The sequence below is a fragment of the Oreochromis niloticus genome, linkage group LG3 (genome assembly GCF_001858045.2).
Source record: "Oreochromis niloticus isolate F11D_XX linkage group LG3, O_niloticus_UMD_NMBU, whole genome shotgun sequence".
Classification (NCBI taxonomy): domain Eukaryota; kingdom Metazoa; phylum Chordata; class Actinopteri; order Cichliformes; family Cichlidae; genus Oreochromis; species Oreochromis niloticus.
Genome location: NC_031967.2, coordinates 41,106,298 through 41,127,548, shown reverse-complemented (window position 1 = coordinate 41,127,548; position 21,251 = coordinate 41,106,298). Strand labels below are relative to the sequence as shown.

At 36.8% G+C, this 21,251-nt stretch overlaps 2 protein-coding genes across 2 annotated transcripts; both read left to right on the top strand.

Moving 5' to 3' along the window:
* Window positions 1-310: 310 nt before the first annotated feature.
* Window positions 311-5,185, top strand: LOC102075888 (endonuclease domain-containing 1 protein). The gene is made up of 3 exons (XM_005461191.4): window positions 311-418; window positions 3,190-3,540; window positions 3,716-5,185. Exons 1-3 carry the CDS (start codon window positions 386-388, stop codon window positions 4,445-4,447), a joined length of 1,116 nt encoding a protein of 371 aa, XP_005461248.1. The 5' UTR covers window positions 311-385; the 3' UTR covers window positions 4,448-5,185.
* A 3,895-nt stretch (window positions 5,186-9,080) lies between these two features.
* Window positions 9,081-19,325, top strand: LOC109203697 (protein-glutamine gamma-glutamyltransferase 2). The gene is made up of 15 exons (XM_019363453.2): window positions 9,081-9,169; window positions 10,684-10,851; window positions 11,500-11,751; window positions 12,094-12,212; window positions 12,584-12,712; window positions 12,855-13,032; window positions 13,138-13,273; window positions 13,846-13,955; window positions 14,076-14,191; window positions 14,745-14,871; window positions 15,319-15,431; window positions 16,906-17,080; window positions 17,281-17,435; window positions 17,734-17,867; window positions 18,383-19,325. Exons 1-15 carry the CDS (start codon window positions 9,160-9,162, stop codon window positions 18,531-18,533), a joined length of 2,073 nt encoding a protein of 690 aa, XP_019218998.1. The 5' UTR covers window positions 9,081-9,159; the 3' UTR covers window positions 18,534-19,325.
* The last annotated feature ends 1,926 nt before the right edge of the window (window positions 19,326-21,251 follow it).

Below are 21,251 nucleotides of genomic sequence, written 5' to 3'. Positions count from 1 at the left end.
TCACTGATGACCTAGACCTCACAGAGTTAAGGAAGTTACCCGTGTGTGCTCTTTATGTTGTGTACTTCCCCAACACATCTCGCACATAATATGGATAATGCAATGCATAACATTAGAGTACTGTAGAAAATAAATAACTAACTAAATAAATAATCGTAAACGTGCTACAAGGCCAGTTTTCTGTGACAACAAACATTGCACTTAGACTTTTCTCTGTGAAAAAATTACTCTTTTGCACAAGTTTGACGTTAACTTCTTCAGAATAATATTGATAACATATTGCTGACAGTGCATAGTCTTCTCATAATAAAACTGCTGAACTACTCCATATTATCCATATTTACGCAACTGAGGAAGTGTCTCTAGTTTCCACAGACATTTTCACATGACAGCAGTTTCAGTGACTATCTGGAGAGTGGTAAGTTAAGCCTTCTTACTGATTATTCAATGTATTTTTTCATTATTTAATATTAGGTGTGGATTACATTTTAAATTACATTTTTAATCCCCTGTGAATTTTCACAGCTTTTTTATATTTATGTGCACGAAAAATGAAATAATGTAGCAGTGCTAAAGAATTATATTTCAAGGTATTTATAAACTTATTTCATTAGTAATGGCATTTTAGCTCATTTTCAGTGTCACTGGAGAATTAATGAGAAAACTGATTACAAAATGCAAAATCAGAACATTTAAGTATCTTATGGGTTATAAATATTTAGCTATGAAATATATACATTTTTAACTTAAATGATATACATGTAATATTACAATGCATATATACTTCAAATTATGATTCTGTTGAAAATTATTAAACTGAACGCTGATGAAGTTGGTCTGAACAAAGTCTTTAGCTAATTAGAACATGTTGAACAGAAATAGATTATTAGTCATCTGAGTGTGTCAAAAACAACACATTCAGATGACAGATAAAAATTTTACATTTATGAAGAAACGTGACGTGACTTTAGGTGGTGTTTATAGGCTGTACGCTCACTATGTGATTTCCACCTAAATACTAAGAAAGTAACTCAGTGTTAAACCCGTCTCCATTAGTTACAGTTGCTATGCTTGTCAACATTCGGACCATGGACTATTTATATAGTGATTTGTGAGTCATACTGACCACTCACTTCCAAAAACATTCAAACAATTTTTAAAACTTAGATTAAAAACAATAAAGTTATTTTCAATTCTTATAAAAAGAACAAAGAAAACATTGTTGACATTTACACTCAGACATTCCACTTTCATGAAAAAAAAAAACTAGCTCATTTTGAATCTGATGGCAGCAAGATGTGGCAAAAATGTTGGGACGGGCAAAAAAAATCTTGAAAAGTAAGTGCAAAATGAAACAATAGGAGAAACATTTTGCAAATAAAGTCAGTAACATGTTTGGGTATAAAAGCATTTTAGAGAGGCAGCACTTCAACGTAGTTCACCAATCAAAAAAAACAAACTCTACAAAGTGTGGAACAATTTCAGAACAGTCATCTTAAAAATGTCAAGATTTTAAATACCTCGTCATGAACAGTGCAAAATATCTGTTAACACACTACAGTGTGCCATCCACAAATGCAAAGCTCATTCATACAAAGAAGAAACCATATGTGATTCTGAAATGCCACAGTCTTCTCTAGGACAAAGCTCATCTAAAATGGTCTGTAGCAAAGGGGAAAACTGTTCTGTGGCCAAATGAATTGAAATTTTATATTTAATAAAGAGCAGAGGGACCATTCACCTTGCTGTCAAAGCTAAGTTCCAAAGCCTACAGCCCTATGCCTATGGAATTGGCAGCTTGCACATCTGGAAAGGCACAACAATGTGGAAAGATATATACAGGTCAGATAAAATCCACTCCCATCCATATGTCTTTTTTTAGGGAAGGCCTTGCATATTTCAGCAAGTCAATGCTAAAAGGCATACTACATCTATTACAACAGCATGGCCTCATAGTAGAAGAGACTGGATGCTGAATTGGCCTGCCTGCAGTCCAGACCTTCTGTGAACTAAAAACATTTGGAGTATCATGAAATGAAAAAATGTAGCAAAGTAGACCCTGGACTACTGAGCAGCTAAAATCCAACATCAGACAAGAATGAGATAACATTCCTCTCCCAAAATTCCACCATTGTCCTCAGTTCCCAGAATCTACAGGGTAGTAAATAAAACCTTTTTGAGACATATTGCTGCCATCAAGTTCAAAATGAGTTAATATGTTTCTTAAATGGTGATTTTTTATCCTATTTAAACATTTGATATGTTTCTATGTCAAATTTAGAATAAAAATCACCAAGTCAGGCAGGTTGCTTGGATAGTTTGAGAATGAAGTGATGTAGGACTCTGCAAGACCGTCAAATTGCTACCACAATTGTATCTACTAAGAATCTCGGACGAGTTTGAATCTCACTGACCTTGATGTCAGTATCAGAGATCAGAGTAAGTTTTCTGAAAGTCTTGTAAAAACGATAACTTAAGAACAAGGTGACTGTAAACACACCACAGCAGACACGATGCCGTTTTCATGCTTTTCAGCATTTACTTTTTAACTCACACGGTTGCTGTTACAAAACAGCTGCAGCTCTCCACTCACAGCTCACTCTCTGACAACAACAACAACAACAATGACAGGAGTTAACCCAGACTTTAAGCCGGTGAGGTATGATTGCGGATGCCGCTCAGCTGTGTCTACCTCCCCTGTAGCGGCACCACAGACCACGACCACATACCCCATTGCCCAACTGAGGCTGGGGAGCCTACTTCCACGCCCCTGCCCGCGAGCGGGAGAGGGAATCGGCCCGGACCAACGGCGCCGCCTGGCCCAGTGACAGGGAGGTGTCCATTCAGGTGGCCGCCCACGTATCCAGCAGGCAGCTGGGCATGTGTTTACACCACCCTTCAACTTATTTTTAGACCAAAGCACACTCTTTGAAAGACCTACTGTGTACTTACAGACCTTCCAGGGAAACACCTGTTCAGATGTAAGTCTGCAAATACAGACAATTAGAGTCACAATGGCTCATTAAATGCAAGGTCACTGCAGCTTCATTTAGTAATTTCCACTTATGCACCCCTGGTACATATCTGTTGTAGAATCGAGACGTTCTGTTGCCATTATGTGAAGGCTAGCATTACTCTTTTTTAAGGCGTATTCCTGATCAATCTTTTTGTTTTTTCATCTGATTGCAGGACACATCTCAGTTAAGGATGTCATCAATACAAACATATTTCCTGTCCATCCCTGCCCTCCTCTTCCAAATCCTCTTAATAGATCCCACTTTAGCTGAAGTGGTGACGTCGATATCAATCTGTAAACAATTTCTTCTTGAGGAAACTCCCCCTCAGGTCCCCGGTGTCTTGGAAAGTGGAAACATTGTGAACCAGAACCAGTACAAGCCTATCTGCCAGACTTATAAGAACAAGAGAAGGTTTTTAACTCTCTACGACATCAAAAACAAGATTCCAGTGTTTTCTGCATACAAGTACATTGGAGACGTGGCAATAAAGCGACCCCGAAGTCATTGGCAGATAGAGCCACAGGTAGGTCTCACAGACTGTAAATCAAACTTTATCTATAAAGTCTATAAAGTATAAATCTATAACTTTATTTATAAAGTTTGTAAATGAAACTTTATAGATTTGTTTATATCTTACGATGTGTTAGAATGTTAGCCATTTACTGTATATACATTGCTAACTGTCCACCTCTTTGCAGCTTGAGAATGAAAATGACAGCAATAACATGAGGAGAAAAGATAAAGAGAAGATCTACAATCACCAGGCTGTCGACATTGATTTTAAATCCAATGGAACATATGACAAAGGTCACATATTTCCAAGCTCTCATGCATTCACCAAAGATGATAAACTGGCTACTTTCACCCTGACCAACATTGTTCCACAAGCAAGAACTTTCAACCAGGGAAGCTGGAACAAAATGGAGAGGTGCATCAAATGTGTTATGGACAAATACTGCAAAAATAGCAGTGGTGTCACTGAAGCTTTTGTGATAACTGGAGCACAACCCAGCTCCAACAACGTCCTTAACAACAAGATTAACATTCCCTCCATGCTCTGGTCGGCATTCTGCTGCTACAGCTCCAACATGGACATGTGGATCGCTAGTGCACACTGGGGTGAAAATGTTCCAGATGAATCTAAACACAAATATCTACAGACTGAGACTCTCTCAGAACTGCACAACAAACTGAGGACAGCAGACTCTGAGTTTAACATGTTTCCTGGAACACAGTGTCCTCTACACAAGACTGTCTCACAGCTTTACCCAGATATCAAAAACTGCTTCTGCCCCTCATCCATATCAACCACTTCTGCCCCTAGCAATTTAACAACTGCCACTCCCACTCCACCTTCTGGTTCAACCACATTACAACTGACCCCCACGCTTCAAATTCTACTCCTAACACATCGGTTTCTCTACTTTTAACACCTTCTATTAGCTCTATGTCAGATTGGTGACCTGACCTGGGTGTACCCCACCTCTTGCCCTATGGTAACCGGGATAGGCTCCAGTACAACCATTGACCCTATTAAACATAAGCAGAAGAGAATGGATGGATAGATGGATGAATTCTATTCACCCCCACTGCAGATGGCTGCCCCTTCCTGCTACATCGACAAAAACTGGCTCTCCCATTTGAACATCTGCCTTGCTTACTAAGATCTGGCTCTCCAGTTACTACATCTACTCCTCTTACTATGATGGGCTGTTATCTAAAACATCATTCAACATCAGAATTTTAACTCAATATCTGACCTTGCGATTGTGACATTTGAAACATCAGGCTCAGTTTTCTCTCTGAACTCTGCCCCTAGAGCAGGGGTGTCAAACTCAAATACACAGTGGGCCAAAATTCAAAACTGGAACAAAGTCGCGGGCTAACATTAATATTTATTGAAAAAAAAATCTTCCTCCAGATATAAGAATGAATCTTTTCTTATGGACTCAAACAAGTTTTGCTGAAAAACTGAATATGGAACAAACAAAGTTTAATACTAAACGATATATATATTAGATGTATAATACCAGTAGGCCAGCTCTAATAGTAATTTGGCATAGCTTCGCCCGCGGGCCAGAGTTTGACACCTATGCCCTAGAGGGACTAATACTGTGCAGACCAAGGATAGATAGAGCTGATTACAATAAACAATGCAAATATTGTCATTAATCTCTAGAACTGATTCCAACATATATATGTATGTGTGTGTGTGTGTGTGTGTGTATATATATATATATATATATATATATCTATATATGTATACACATATATATAATCTTGTGTTAGACTATTAAATGTTTTAGGTTTATTTCTTTATTTGAAGCACGTTTTCTGTTAGTAAAAAAAAAAAAAATTAAACCTGAATACACAAAATGGTACAATATATTATTCAATAACTTCAATACATGCACAGACTTTGCTTGATGTATCATGGGAAACTTGAGATTCACTATCTTGCCCAAAGAAGAATGACAATAGCAATGCAAACAGAACTGGTAAATATGAACAGTTAATGATAAATTCAGACAGATTTATCAAGGCACCACAAGAACATTCACTGCCTGGACTAGCATATGGATGCTATCCACCACGTGGAATGCAAAGATACAGTTAGCTTCCACAACAACTCCCCTCGACAAAAATGAACAGGTCTTGCAATAAACTGATAGCGACAAAGGTCGTGACAGCTAATAAACCTATTATTACTCACAGATGCTTCATAAACGCACAGAAGGAAATGCCCACTGCATGGTAAGCCTCACAATGACTAGTTAAATTGGCTGCTGTAGCTAGAAGGGTAACCAGTCATGCGGTGGTGATTACGTTTTTCGCCACAAGGTGTCACTGCTATTTAAAAATTATTCTGTGAAAAGTGATCATGTTTTTCCAGCTAACTTCATTATCGGCCCATTTATTCACCTGATTCTTCCTGCTCTTGTACAAACTTGTACAGTGTTTTAATTCTGCACCACTGATTCATCTTCTTTAAAGACCTCTTGCTGTCTTTAACAGTCTCATTATTTACTTGACTTGTTTATACGCGGATTTCTCCAAAACATGTGTTGACCACAGTTATTGACAGAATGGTATGATAAGTATTTGTTTGACTTGTGCAGGACTCGTCTGGGTCACTGTTTCACAACATCATCTTCAAGATCTGGCGATAAACCAAATTGGCCAGCAGGTGTCACTGTCGAGATGGTTTCAGATTGTTTCAAAACTATGATACATGAATGCTTTAAATGGTTCAGTGTTTCACGAAGCCTTGCATTACCCATCACTTTAAATACTTTAAATAGCATAAACTGTTATAGTAAAAATGTGCATCGTTCCCATCGTGTTTTATAAGGGTAAGGTTGCTACAGCTAAAACAAGAACAGATAACAACATGTCAAACAAATCAATCAAGTGGTTTTGTCTGACAATCTAACGCGAGACAAAGAAGGACACAGATGCCATATGATCACCATCACTTATAAGATATTCATCTTATCTGATGCACGCATTGTTGTGCTTTCTTCAATGAAGCCTTACACCCTTGGGCTAACTGTCCGCCCGACAGCAGACACCTGTCCTACTGAATGTAAGTCACTTTTGAATATATACAACAGTATATAAATACTGTTTTAAATTTCAGTATAGAAATTTAAATCCTATTTAGCTATAATTCTTTAAGCAGAAATTAAATCATCTTTCTGGACTGTATAACAAAAAATTGCAAATCAAGCCGTCTTGATTTAGAAAAGTTTTACAGTTTGGAGATTTAAGCCCAAAGGTTTCATGTTCTTCTGCTTGGACACTCTGTATATACAGAGTCTTTTCTTTGGTGTTAGATCAATAAAACCAACTGTCAAGAAAACTATAATTGCTTTTTCCTAATTATGATTACATTCACAGATTTTCATTTTTGTATGTATTTATATTCTCTGTTTTATACAGGTGGTTTTTGCCAGGCCTGCAGCGCCTGTTTTGATCTATTTGATCAAAACTATTTGATTTCAGTTGTTTGTTTCAGTTGCTCCTCTTTTTTTCTCCTTACTTTAATCTTTTTCTTACTTTTTTGTCTTTTACTTATTATTGTAGGTGGTTATTTGTTTTAAATAGTTTTCGCTTTGATCATTTTCTCTAGGTTTCTAAAAATGTGATTTTTGAGTTTAACAAATTTATAACATGAAATTCCATCAGTCATGTCAACGCAAATGCTTCACTGACTATTCACAGAACAACACATCAATTTACGGTATATTTCACATTTCATATGATTTTATGTAAAGGTAATGGTAACAGTGGTCGCCGTGGTAATCAGAGTAAGCTGGGCAAGTGGCTCCAGCAGATGCCAGGACCAAGATCCAAGATCTCTGCCCAGAGGAGCGCAGTCCTAGGCAAAGGTACTCTGCTGTTAGAGGACCCGACCCGAGTATTTTATTAATTATTTTCCTTTTTGATTTATTTTCCCTTTAATTAAACTGAACATCACTTTAAATACCTCTAAATTTGAAATGTCCTATTAAAGAATCTCTGATAACAATGAATTAAAATTCCAGTTTCAGTGGCATTCGAAGGATGTCTCGCTGTTCTCACCTCATGTACCCTCACCTGCTAAAATATTATACAAGCTGCTAAATATGAAATTAAACAGCCTAGAAGATAACATAAAATAGCATGTGTTTTCTGACATAATTGAAATCTAATCTTTGTGAAAAATCGGACAGTGTCACACACATAACTGTGTGTTATCTGAAAATGCAAAGGTGTACACTGATGCAGAAACATTTCAGAGACACACCCAATGAGATAAAGAACAAAAAGGTCTGCAAAACAAAAAGTGTCACCTGATGCAGAGTTAAGACGACTCAGCCCTAATAATAGATCATATTTAAGCAAAGCAGCAGCTTGTTGTGCATTTAAATATTATCAGCTGTGTTATAACCATTGTGACAAAATGGTAAATTGAGAGCTAATTTACCTTTGCCACATCACTAGCAATCATGAAAGTTGGGTTTTGTTACGGGAATTTTGGCATTACAGTTTTTCTGGTTTAAGATTTTTCATTCAGGTTATTTGTTGTTAACAGTGAAAACTGTAATTAACAACTGCCAACTGTTAACACTAGATTGCCTTTAGAGTCAGCTGTGTACTGCTTGGTACAGAGACACCAGTTCCAATATTCTATTCTATTCTATTCTATTCTGGGGCCATGAAAGGCTTTAAAAGTATAATCCTAAAATCAGTTCTTAAACAAATGGGCAGTTGGTGCAGAGTCATTAAAACTGGTGTGATATCCCCACATTTCTTGGGCAATTGCAGCGACTGAGAATAAAAGGATCATTAATCATATGAGTGTCAGCAAAACTCATAGTATTAGGCTAATAATAATAATAAGTTTTTGTAACACTTTAAAACATGTAAAACTCTTCTGAATCTGGATAAAAAAGAAAACACAGAAAACAAATGTACTGTATGGATCCCAACAGGGGATCAAATAATTATTTAATAATAATAATTGTGGTTTGTAGTCTAAAGTGCTTTGGGTGATCGGTGATGCTAGAAAAGCTCAAGTTAAATATCTGGTTGCTGTTTTTAATCCCGTTTGGTTTGGTGGCTTTGGTTTCCGCCAGATTGAAACAGTTGCCTGTAATTCATATGGAAAATGGCAGCTTAAGACTTGCTTGCAGCTTGCACAGTTTCATAGTGACTGGTGGTTGCCAGAGGGTTACTGGTCTCTGGACCTGTGCAACTGGTTCATTTGCACAGTGAATGCTGGTTGTGCTTTTTACCCGTCTATGAGTTTGATGGCATCTGCAGCAGAAAGAATTCATGTGATATAATCAGCGGCTGCTACATAAGGCCAACTGTTGGAGACTAAAGCAGTCACTTTCCCTTTTCTGAGCTGGTATCTAAAAAACTTTATCTAATTCTAATCAGTCTGTTTCACTGATATTACAGTTGGTTGGCAGTTTGAAATGATCTGTCTTTCAAAAAAATGTCCCAAAAACCTGTTTCAGCAGGAATTTTATCTCTTTAAGTATGTCAGGCTCTTTAAAAGGCAGGAGCCTATAGTGTTTGCTACTCTGTTTTCAGAGCTGAGCTGTTGCTTTCCAAACCTGCGATTGTTGTGATCCCTCCAATAACTGGCACGATGGTGAACAGTGAGTATAAATGATATATTTATATATTTTAATTATAAATATATATAAATGACCTGACAACTAGAAAAAGGTTGAACAAGAATCATTTGTCTGAAATTACAAAAGAAATGAACAGAAAATCAAAATTTGAAAATTCTGGTTCAGATTTTTGACAATATATTTAAAGGACCTCATGAGAGCCGTACAACAGTAAGTCTCTACAGCCATCTGTAAAACATGGTGAACGTTCTGTCATGATTTGGGGCTGCACTTTAGCCAGTGATGTTGGCGATCTTGCTAAAATTGATGAGCATAACTCATAATTCCAATCAGATTTTGGTTCCATCATGCACTATCTGTGTGTAAATTTCTGGAAAAGTTCCTTTTTCAGAATGACGATGATCCCTAACACACTGCCAATGTAGTGGAACAGAATAGAAGGCAGCCGACATTCAAAAAAGATTGTTTGAATGACTACAGAACACTACAGAAGACTACTTGAAGAAATTAGAAGAGAGCAGGCTGTGTTGAAGAATAAAGTTGGTCACACCAGATACTGATCCAAGCTCAGTAGAAATGTACAAACTCTGTTTTTGCCTTATATCCTATATTTCCATGTATGCCTGCACACAATTTAATAAATTGCTACACTTATTTACCATTTCCTAGCAAAAATTAAAAAACAAGAGGTGGGTAAAGACTTTCACACTGTACTGTAATAGTAGTCTACCAACAAAGAAAATCCATTGCTGATATGTTTATTAACACCTGTTTATCTTGAGGGCATCAATGTGTGGTGTCTAGTAACTTTGTACTTTTTTCAGATATTTTTCAGTTCTGTTTAATTATATTCAGTTTGATTTATATGGCGCCAAATCATAACAGTCACCTCAAGACACTTTACTAAGCACCTTTGTAATAAAAGAGAGAAAACCCCAACATAACTCTGTATGGGCAACCACTTGGAAACAGTGGGAAGGAAAAACTCCCCTTTAACAGGAAGTAACCTGGATCAGGGAGCGGTGGCCATCTGCTTCAAACAGAGCTAAGGGAAGAAATGCAAATTAAATATAACCAGGGCCGATTGCTCAGAACTGATTTGCTAAATAAAATATTTTAGTTTCATAGATATTTGAAAATGGTTGAAAAAAATTTGATTCTTTTGTAACTTTTCATTGTTTTACACTTTTCTAAAAATCACAATTTGTTAAAAGGGTTTTAATAGAGCATACATAACAAATCAAACATAGGTCAGTTCAGTGACACAGGGCATTTATGGTCAAAACTGAGATATTTTTGAGATAGGATTCGAAAATATTAAAACTAAAAGAGTTTAAAAAAAACAGTAAGATAGGAAACCTGTGACTCAAAAGTCATCACTACCATTTCTGAATTACTTACAATTACATTTCTGAACTTCTTGTAAAACTTCCGGGATCTAAGTTAACAAAGGCTTTTCATGTCATACTGATAGTTGCTTTTTGTGGCTCTCTAAGAAAATTACATTTGTACTTATGTTGTGTTTTTTGCTGCAGGAATTAACAAGGTGGATTTTCACTACGTGGCTAACAACGCTGCTCATCGCACCATTGAAATTACAACAAAGCAGCTGATTGTTAGGCGTGGCCAGCCCTTCCTGCTGACCCTGGAAATGCTGCAGTCTTTCAGTGTTGGGGACACACTCCTGCTCACTGTGGAGACAGGTAGCCACTTGAACTGATTTTAAAAGCCTTTTTTTTTTTTTTAATCATTATGCTGCATCGCCTAAAAGCATTTAAATAGTGCACTGACAAATAAGTAGTTACATAAGTAGCCTGTTTATAAGTGCGTCATATGGAATATTCTCTTTATTGTAACTGACTGGCAGCACATTTGAACTCAACCACTGACATAAAAGATTTGTAACAAAAGTCACCCAAAAACAGTTTTTTAAACCTGTTGATATCCAGCCACTCATTGTCAGTCTATTGGCATTAGGGTTAGGTTAACGTACATGGTGTTTTATTTAATTTTCACCCGTTGGAAACACCCAGATAGAAATTCTTTCCAAAGAAGAACATCTTGTTTCTGAAAACCTAGCTCTTTAGCATGTGGCTAAAACAACATTCAACACTAACCCTGAGTGTCCACCGTCAGTGACCTGATGGAAGTAAAGAAGTCAATGGATTGCAAAATATTGTGAAATATCAATAGATTAAAACTGGCTGATCCCAGAAACGTAACTAGTGTTTATTTGTAGACTAAAATGTGAAAAGCTAGGCAATGACGATGTGCAGCAATACAAACAACATGGTGCCTGTTAGTGTTACCTAAATGACTGAAATAGTTGAATGCCCTGTTCCTTACTTCAGGTCCTGCTCCATTAGAAAGACATGGAACACGTTCTCAGTTTGGTAACCCATCTCCCAAATATCCCCGTGATGCCAAGGCAGTATGGAAGTACGAGATTGACAGGAGGGCTGTCCTGGAGAGGGGCATTGTGGCTCTCTCTGTGACCCCACCAATTGACGCTCCTGTGGGGAAATACTCCCTGTCTGCAATGACACATGGTGAAACAAAAAATCTGGGAACCTTGGTGGTGCTCTTCAACCCCTGGTGCTCTGGTAAGAAGCAGTGTTACAGCCCTACAGCCCATATTGATGCATTTTAAATAAATTCCAAAGGGTTCAGAGACCCTCCCTGTACAGTTCAACTTTGGATAACTCTAAAAAATGTAAGTTCCCATCACTGATGGTTAGATTAATGTTCGGATAGTGCTGGTCGTTGAAGTGATGAGGAACTGGAGTGTTGTATAGTACCTTATTACTTATACAAATTAGATATCATTTAGTATGAGAAACAGGATAAATGATACAATAACCTTTTAAAAAAATATCAACTTGAGTTGGTGTGCTAATGAGTTTACTGAGGATGCTTGCATATATTTGCATGTGTCGACTCTGCAGATGACTGGATGTATCTTCCCGATGACAGAGAAAGACAAGAATATGTGATGAATGAAGAGGGAACCGTCTACACAGGAACATCAGACTGCATAAGTTCTCTGCCCTGGATCTTTGGACAGGTAAGCACCAGAGTGCTGCCATACTTATTCTGCCATATTTGGCCAATGTTTGGAAGATTACTCAGAAATTTCATTTTAGTCACAAAAAAAAATTTATAATTTTATAATTCACTGTTTGCATATTCAGTGTTAATCCTAAATCACAATTCTTTTATCTTCGAAGAGGAAATTAAGATTACATTTAGCAGGTTAAGTTGAGGGACCTGAAGAATATTTGACATACAATTCTTTTTTAAAGTTATCTTTGAAAGCTTCTGACTGGTCACAAATTCATGACAAAGATCCCTAAACCTACAGCCAGATTAATAATAAATTCCATCCATCCATTCATTCTCTTGGCGTTGTAGCTCTAACTTGTGCTTCTTACTCAGTTCGAGGAGGAAATGGTGGACATTTGTCTCAAGATACTGGATGCCAACCTCAAACACAGGAAAGACCCAGCTGGTGACACCTCTGCTCGTTGTAACCCCATCTATGTTAGCCGTGTGATCAGTGCCATGGTAGGACCTAAATTTACGTGCATTACAATTTATATTTAACACTTCATTTAAAAATGCTACCTGTTGTAACAATAATATAAACCAAATTTACTCTTGTGCCACCAACGGATGAGGAAGAATGCAGCATTTGTCTGATTTGCAGGTCAATTCCAATGATGATCAAGGTGTACTAGTGGGACGCTGGGATGGGAACTATAGTGATGGATGCAGCCCCACCTACTGGACTAGTAGTGTTAGCATCCTTCAGCGCTGGTTTCAAAACTGCTGCAGTCCTGTTAAGTACGGACAGTCCTGGGTGTTCGCTGCTATAATGTGTACAGATACTGCAAATACTGTGTTGTTGATGTGTAGGACAGTGTCGACATGAACTTTAAGCAAAACTGAGACGTCATTCGACTTGATCATTTTGTTGTCTGTCATTTCAGTGATGCGATTCTTTGGTATTCCATGTCGTGTCGTCACCAACTTTCAGTCTGCTCATGACTCAAACAATAGCCTCACTATTGATGAATATTATGATGACTATGGAGTCAGTAGCAAGGAGACCTCTGAAAGTGTCTGGTAAGACATTCAGACAGTCAGATGTGCAAACACAAAGAAAACTTTATTATTGTTTGTTATTGTAAAACTATGGTTGGGCCTGACATCAATTTAGTTGAAAGTATTCAGTCTGTTTTTAGTCAGTGTTTTAACATAAATTTGTTCTACAATTGAAACACAGGAACACAGAATGTTATCATTATAGGGACTTTACAAAATAAAATGCCTTGAGGCAACTCTTGTTGTGATTTTGCATAATAATAATAAAACTGAACCGAATGAAACTATTATAAGTTGGATAATGTTAAAATGCAAAATGCAGAATTATAAACATTCATCAAATGTGACAAACTGGAGGATGTTAAATTTGGGTCATCATTTATCCCAAAGTGCTCCAGTGGATTCAGTGTGATACTGGAGGAGTATCTTTAAAAACCCCTAAACAAACAAACAAAAACATTGGAGTAATCAATTGATCAATGAAACTACCTTGGCAACATATCACAACATGTTTTCACACAGACAGAGCTATTATGTTATGCAATTTGAAAACCTCAGCGATATAAACTGGGAAGCTTACCTTTCTTGTGCAGGAACTTCCATGTGTGGGTGGAGGGATGGATGAAACGACCAGACCTCATGAAAGGTGGTATCTATGATGGCTGGCAGGTCTTGGATCCCACTCCACAGGAAAAAAGTGAAGGTAAAAACTATTTTGTTTTTATTTAGAAATGAATGCACTGAGACAGATGCACAAATTAATGATTCGTACAATGAGAAGTACAAACAATTATTTTTAAAGGTTTTGCTTTTGCTGCTCCAGGTGTGTTCTGCTGTGGTCCAGCCCCAGTCAATGCTATCCTACGTGGTGACACAGACGTCAAGTATGATGTACCATTTGTCTACGCTGAGGTCAACGCTGACATTGTCAAATGGATGGTCTGTACCAGTGTTATAAAATAACCAGCTGTATACTATACAGTCTGTCTATACAATCTGTGTTTCTACATTTTACTTGAATCAAAGTTAGGGCAGCATCAAAAATACAAGTATGCAATATCATTAGTCTTTGTACTGCCTGTTCCAAAGCTTTTTTTTTTTTTTTTTACTAAGAATGAACTCTTTTAACTCAGTTAAACTCAGTTATAACCCCAGTTCCAATCCTAAAAAGGCCAGGATACAGTTTTTTTTAAATATATTTATTTATTTTGTAATTGTTTTTGTTATCTATTGCACAATAAAAGACTAGACTTTAGACCAGGGGTGGGGGAACTCCAGGCCTCAAGGGCCGGTGTCCTGCAGGTTTTAGATGTGTCCTTGATCCAGCAGTTCCCCACCCCTGCTTTAAATCATCAAGAAGCCCAATATTCCTGAACACCATTTCAATTTTCTTCAACGTCAAGTTTAGATTACCAGTGACTTTAGCCTTTTCAGTTTTGCAGTCTTGCACAAAGCATTGACTAATTTTCTGTTGTCATGTTACATTTCTCAGATCAGTCCTGATGGTTCAAAGAAGAAAATGTACACTGACACCAGGTCAGTGGGTCAGAAAATCTCTACCAAGGCTGTTGGTTCCTGGAAAAGGGTTGATATCACTGACAGCTACAAGCACAAAGAAGGTAAAAAAAAATCCCAAACATCACAATGTTCAAGTGCACTGGACACACATTTTAGTAATATTCAAGTACAACAGCTAAAGACAGCTTGATTTTAAGCAATCCCGGACAAGTTAGGAGTTTAATAATTTCTTTGTATAGGTTTTATCAACTCGGAGTTTGAGTTGATAGAAAGTTCTTGAGGATATTTTACCTCTCATATGAAAGGTCGGATGAACTGAAGAAGTCACTTAACATGTATAATTTAAAAAATAATCACATTATGCCATGCAAAATGGTTAATTTTTGTATTAATCTCATTGTTCTAATGATGGAGTGCCTTAAGTTGGAACATACGAGATCCAATATGCTGTTAGTCCCTATTTAGATAAAATTTCTTGCAGCAATACCCTAAAAACTAACCAGACTACTATAGCTCTGAAAGTTGTGTTGATGGGTATTTCCATGCAGGCACCTCAGCGGAGAGAGCCATCTTTCATCGTGCAGTCAGAATGAACTCAAAAGAAGGTCATGGATGTGACATAGAAGAGGCACCCCAGTATGTGGAGATGAGAATCGAACAGGTAAAACTAGTGTCATTAAAGCATGATATAAAAAGCATCATCAACTAGAGGGCATACATTCAGATAGGTACAGTGGTCCCTCGTTTATTGCGGGTGTTATGTTCTAAAAATAACCCGCGATAGGTGAAATCCGCGAAGTAGCCAGCTTTATGTTTTACAATTATTATAGATGTTTTAAGGCTGTAAAAATCCCTCACTACACACTTTATACACTTTTCTCAGACAGCCATGAACATTTTCACACTTTTCTCTCTTGTTTAAACTCTCTCAAAGTTCAAACCTTCGAAGAAAACACGGGAATAGAGCAGCTGTGAGATAATTCAACATTAATGAATCACTGGTACGGAAGTAGAGGAAGCAAGAAAAATGAGTTGAGTAAAGTTTGACTTATCTGACTGTTTTATTTTGCTTAATGTGCCTTATAATCTGGTGTGCCTTATGGTCCGAAAAATACAGTAATTTCTACCTTCCTTTAGCATGTCCAGAAGTCCAACTTTTTGTGCGATGGTTAGCATCTTCCTCTGCTTTTTGGGTGCTACCACAGGTGCCTTTGACGGTGCAAAACGTTTCGTCGACATTGCTGTGTTTGCTGGGGAGAAAACTTACAGACATACAGTACAGCACTTCAGAACACAATGCGCTGTAAAAAAACAAAACAAAAAAAAACCATGCAAAATTGCACACAAAAAATCCGCGAAACAGCGAGGCTGCAAAAGGTGAACCGCATTATAGCGAGGGACCACTGTATAACACAGTCCAAACAGGCAAACAATTATGGCATATGGTATGTTCCAAAAGTTCCAGCAGTAGGCCTATAAAAATCACCATCCTTAATCTCGTGTACAAGATCATTTTCCCATGCACTTCTATACCATGTTTTAGCATCACTCCTATTTTTAGGTTCCAGGTGGTACTCCTGACATCTTCGCCTTATACATGTGCCTCTGCAACATGCATTCGATCGACTCAAAACAGGGATCCTTCAACTTGATTTTCATTTTCAGAAAGTTAAAAAAAGTCAAAGGGTGGCAAATCTGAGAAGGTGATGCTGAATAAGATTGACCAAATTTACAAAAAAAATAAAAAAATAACGTAAGGGCTGTGTTATCTCTGTGATGGACTGGTGTCCTGTCCAGGTATAACCTTGCCTGTGACAGCTAGGACGAACTCCATCCTCACACTACCTGTAGTTGGACAAGGAGTTCAGAAAACTGATAAAAAGTATGCCTAGATGGAAATGTTTCATTTTTAAGGGCCTGTTCTTAGAAGTTTTTTTTGCAACGTGTATTACTTAAAATCAAATTTCACTGAGTGAAATCTTCAGTACAATGATGTTGTTTTCTGGATTCCATTTTGTTTCAAGCATCCTAAAAACTGTTACTGAAAAAAAAGTGATTGATGTGACAAAATTCTGATTTCAGGGCAAAAAAAAACACTAAAAATGGTTGTGTCTAACTTTCTCTTTCTACACCAGGAGACCAAAGTGATAAATGGTCAGGACATTAAACTCAGGCTAAAGCTGAGCAGTAAGGATCACACCAGTAAGGAGATGACCATCCGTATCAATGCCCAGGCCATGAGGTACTACGGCAAAATGGCGGGCAACATCCTGAACAAAGTCCAACTGGTGACACTGCTGTCTGGACAAGGTCTGCAGTTACTGTCTTATAATTTTGTTTTGCATTGAAATTGTATTTAAATAATGTAATGCATAATACTGATTGCTATGATTAAAGGGTGTTAATTTGAACTCCCCCTCAAGTCTCATTAAAGAAACCAAGTTTCCTGAGGATACCATCAATCTCTAGATAACTATTTATTTTCCTGTCTCTCACCATGTGTCCTACAGATGTGACCATACCTATCCAGATCCCCTTCGCAACTTACAGTAAATATATGGTGAACTGTGACAGCATAAAGGTTTCAGCAGTGGCCAGCGACAGCGATGAATACTACCAAACTGAGACCAACTTCACCCTAGAGCAACCAGTCATCTCCATGAAGGTCATTAAAATCTATGTAATACAAAAAAGTATGTGAATGTATAAACTAAAAAGTGAAAGTACTGTACATCCAATCTGATAACATTATTTAATTACTTCTTCAAAAGCAGAAAAAACAAACACTTTTTCACAGCACTGTGATACCAAAATGAAAGTTGTGCCAAAGTCGAAGACATAAACTCTTCACTTTCAAGCAAGGGGGATTTTGTCTACAAGAATTATTTGATGTTGTTCTATTCAGGGCTTTGTACTGGATATTGCAGCACTTTAATGCTGTGGTATGTGTGTGTTTGTTTTAGGCTTTGGGTCCAATCCAAGTGGACCGTGAAATGACGCTGCAGGTGGAATTTACTAATTCGCTCAATGAGAAGCTGAGAAACTGCTCCCTGACGGTCAACGGATGTGGCCTTTTCAAACCAGCCTATGTAGGAAGGTGAGTATTCAGACTTAACATATAGCAGTATGCAGGAAAAACCAACATTTTTTTCCCTCCAAAATAAATGTAGAAAATGTGATTTTAGTGGGAGTTAATACGCTTGACTGTCTTGATCCAGTTTTGATCTCTTCTACTATGTTGTTAGTTGTGTCACCAGATGCTGTTCACCTACAAATGTTTCCAGCTCAAAATTCCAATTTTGTACAGAATTATATATACATATATATATATATATATATATATACATATATATATATATATATATATATATGTGTATGTATATATATATATATATACATATATATATATATATATATATATATATATATATATATATATACATATATATATATATAAAATACTGCTGGCATGCAGATTTGTCGAGTTTCAACAGTTTTCCATATCCAAGTGCTCTGCGAGGCTAAGCTAATCTGGAAAATGAATTAAAATGAAATTAAAAAATAAACATAACCATGTTTCAGGTTATATTAACAGTATGTTTTTGTTAACAGTGAAATGTATGATCTGAATCCAAAAGCCAAGCTGCAGCTCACAATCATCACGACTCCCTACAAGGTCGGACCGAAGACTGTGGTGGCTAACTTCAGCTGCTGCACCTTCAGAGACACAAAGAGCACCTACATTGTTGAAGTGAAACCATGAAGCTCTGGTTTCATTTACAGCTTCTTGTGTTCCTGTTTCTTTATATACTTTGAAATTAAGATAGATTAATCTAATTAATCTCCTTATTATCATTCATGTTGTGGTGTAGGTAGCTTTTTTTTCATAGGGTGGGATATAATGGACTAGAAACAAATCAAATTTTCTTCTATCGTTTTAAATAGAATATAATTTGGTGTAAATGATTGTGAGACCATTGTGAACTTGTAGTTTATCATATCAGCAGTAAGCATTTAAAATAATGAATTTAAATACATTTTTAAAAAGCTGTTCTCTGTGTAGGATCAAATATTTAGAACATGAAATGGAATATATTAAAGTAACAAAAAATAAAATCAATCTTTGTCTTTATTGTCTTCTATAATCCTAATTCCCAGTCTGTTCTCTGGGAACATCTCTTTTTCCAGAGATAATCATATAAATTGTCAGACTAACATTAACAGAAATAGCATAACATAGTCATAAAGGACACTACTATACAATTATTTGTTGACAACTAATCAAAATAGAATACTAAAATATGTTAGTCAATTTTTCAGTACATTCGGACATCCCTACTCAGCTTTCAGCCAACTGGTTCTTACTGAATATGTCAAGTGTTAAAGATGATGGCGCATTTGAGGCTGAGTCAAACTCATTTCAGCATGTGGTTTGTTTCTAATCAGATTGCATTAACATTAGCACTGGTGAATTTCAAGTCTTACTTAACATAACGTGCTGTAATTACAGTCTCCATTGTTGTATATAAGTACAATAAAGCGAAGTCTGATTTAAGGTGAGTCTTCCTTGTGTCTACCTACGAGCCACTTGTTAACAAGTGTTGAGGTCATTACTCAAGAAAACGAATGTAAGAATTACACATTACTTGTTACTTTTTTAAAAAAGTAATGAAGTGCATTATTTAATTCCTTGCCGGACAAAGTAATTAGGCACACTACTTCTTATATTGCTTTTTTGTTACTCCATAAAATGACCTGAAACGAGCTGTCACATAATTACTAACTAACAATACAAACATATATAGGTTGCTGTCTATGAGTGTGCTGTGGCAGGCAGAACGGAGCAAAAATAAGTTGTGTTAGCAGCATAATCCAGTTGTTTATATTGTGGGCGCAGTTTCCATCATGCTCTTGTCCTTTTGTGCAATAAAAATAAAAGTAATGTCCATAGTGAAGGAATACAGTTTTTAATATCTATCAGTACATGCTTTTAATACTTTCCTCAGTGGTTTGTGAGGGTCAGAGTTCAAAAATCTCTGCTAAACTCAATATCCAGTTTTGTATTTAACTTTTGTAATTTCATTAAAAATATATTTTTTCTTTTTTTTCATGTCAAAATAATCTCATGTAGATCTTGCGACTAATTGTTATCATAGTTAGGATGAAGTTAAATTAGTTTTCCTAAATTTCACAGAGCTTTTAAAGTTTTCAGCCTTTGAAGCTGAAAACGAGACGCACGTCTATAGTCAAGCTCAACCATCTGCTGCCCCCTGGTGGAGACTCCTTAGCAGATTTTCATTCAAAATGAATCGAATTGGTCTGTGGCTGCTGTAACAAACCTACATTTTATCAATATAATGTACTGATGTGGAGATTTTTGAAGTGATAGATGAAGCCAGGAGTCAATGTAAGAGGAGCAGATGTGGTAATTGTTGATGTGTCGAAGTGGCAGATGACAGTGTTAGAAAGCCAAATGTTATATTAAGAGGAGTACATTCAGTAGTTGGGGAGTGGGTGGGGTATGAAGAGGAGCAAATGTGGTAAATGAAGAGACAGATGTTGATTTGGGTCGATCTGATGTTAAAGTGATGGATAAAGGTTTAGGAAAGCCAGATGATCATTAATTTGGGGAGTTAAGGAATTAAGTTAAGGAATGTCTCCAGATCCTTGGTGAATCTTTTTCATTCTGAAGGGAAAAAAGCGGTCCAACCTACTAGTAAGGTGTAGCTTATAAAGTGTTGGTCACCTTGGCATACATCAAACTAAAGAAGGAAATCATCGTCTTTCATCTTTCCGTTGTCGTCTTTTAACTGTGGTGGTCCTGACAATATATTAATATTAATAGTCATCATTATCATCATCAAGAAAGAAAGAAAGACTAGATAAACTGGATATATTAGAGATATCATTAGCAAACAGAATAACTTGGAGGACTAGAAGAGGAAATGATGAATGAGGAGTAACTGTTACAAGCAGTTGTGGGTCAAATTTGGCCCGTTTTGACATTTTACAGTAGGAAAAATTGCACTAAAATAAGGCTGTTCTGGGTCAAATTTCTCCTGCATCTATTGAGATGGATTTTAGATCCACCAGTGAAGTTCTGGGACTGTGATACTGTGCATATCGTGTCTCTGTGTACTTTTTATGGGGCAGTGACAGAGTTCAGGGGGAACCCTGACACTTTCAGGAGAACTGTCTGTATTCCCATCACATTTCTCCAGGATCCTGCAGAGAATCTCCAAACAGTGTAACAGTAAAACAGCATAGACATGATCAGAGTCCTACACATGCAAGGTTCCCACTACTCTGAATTCACACAATAGTTTGCAATAATAAAGTTTTGTGCTTGAGGTGTTACTTAATACTGAAATGGTAGTTAAGATAATTTTTTTCCTGACTGTTTTCATGTCTTAGATAAAAGGACAAAATATTTTGTAATAATATATCTGACAACTCTCTCTGCTCTCTGAAACATTAAATA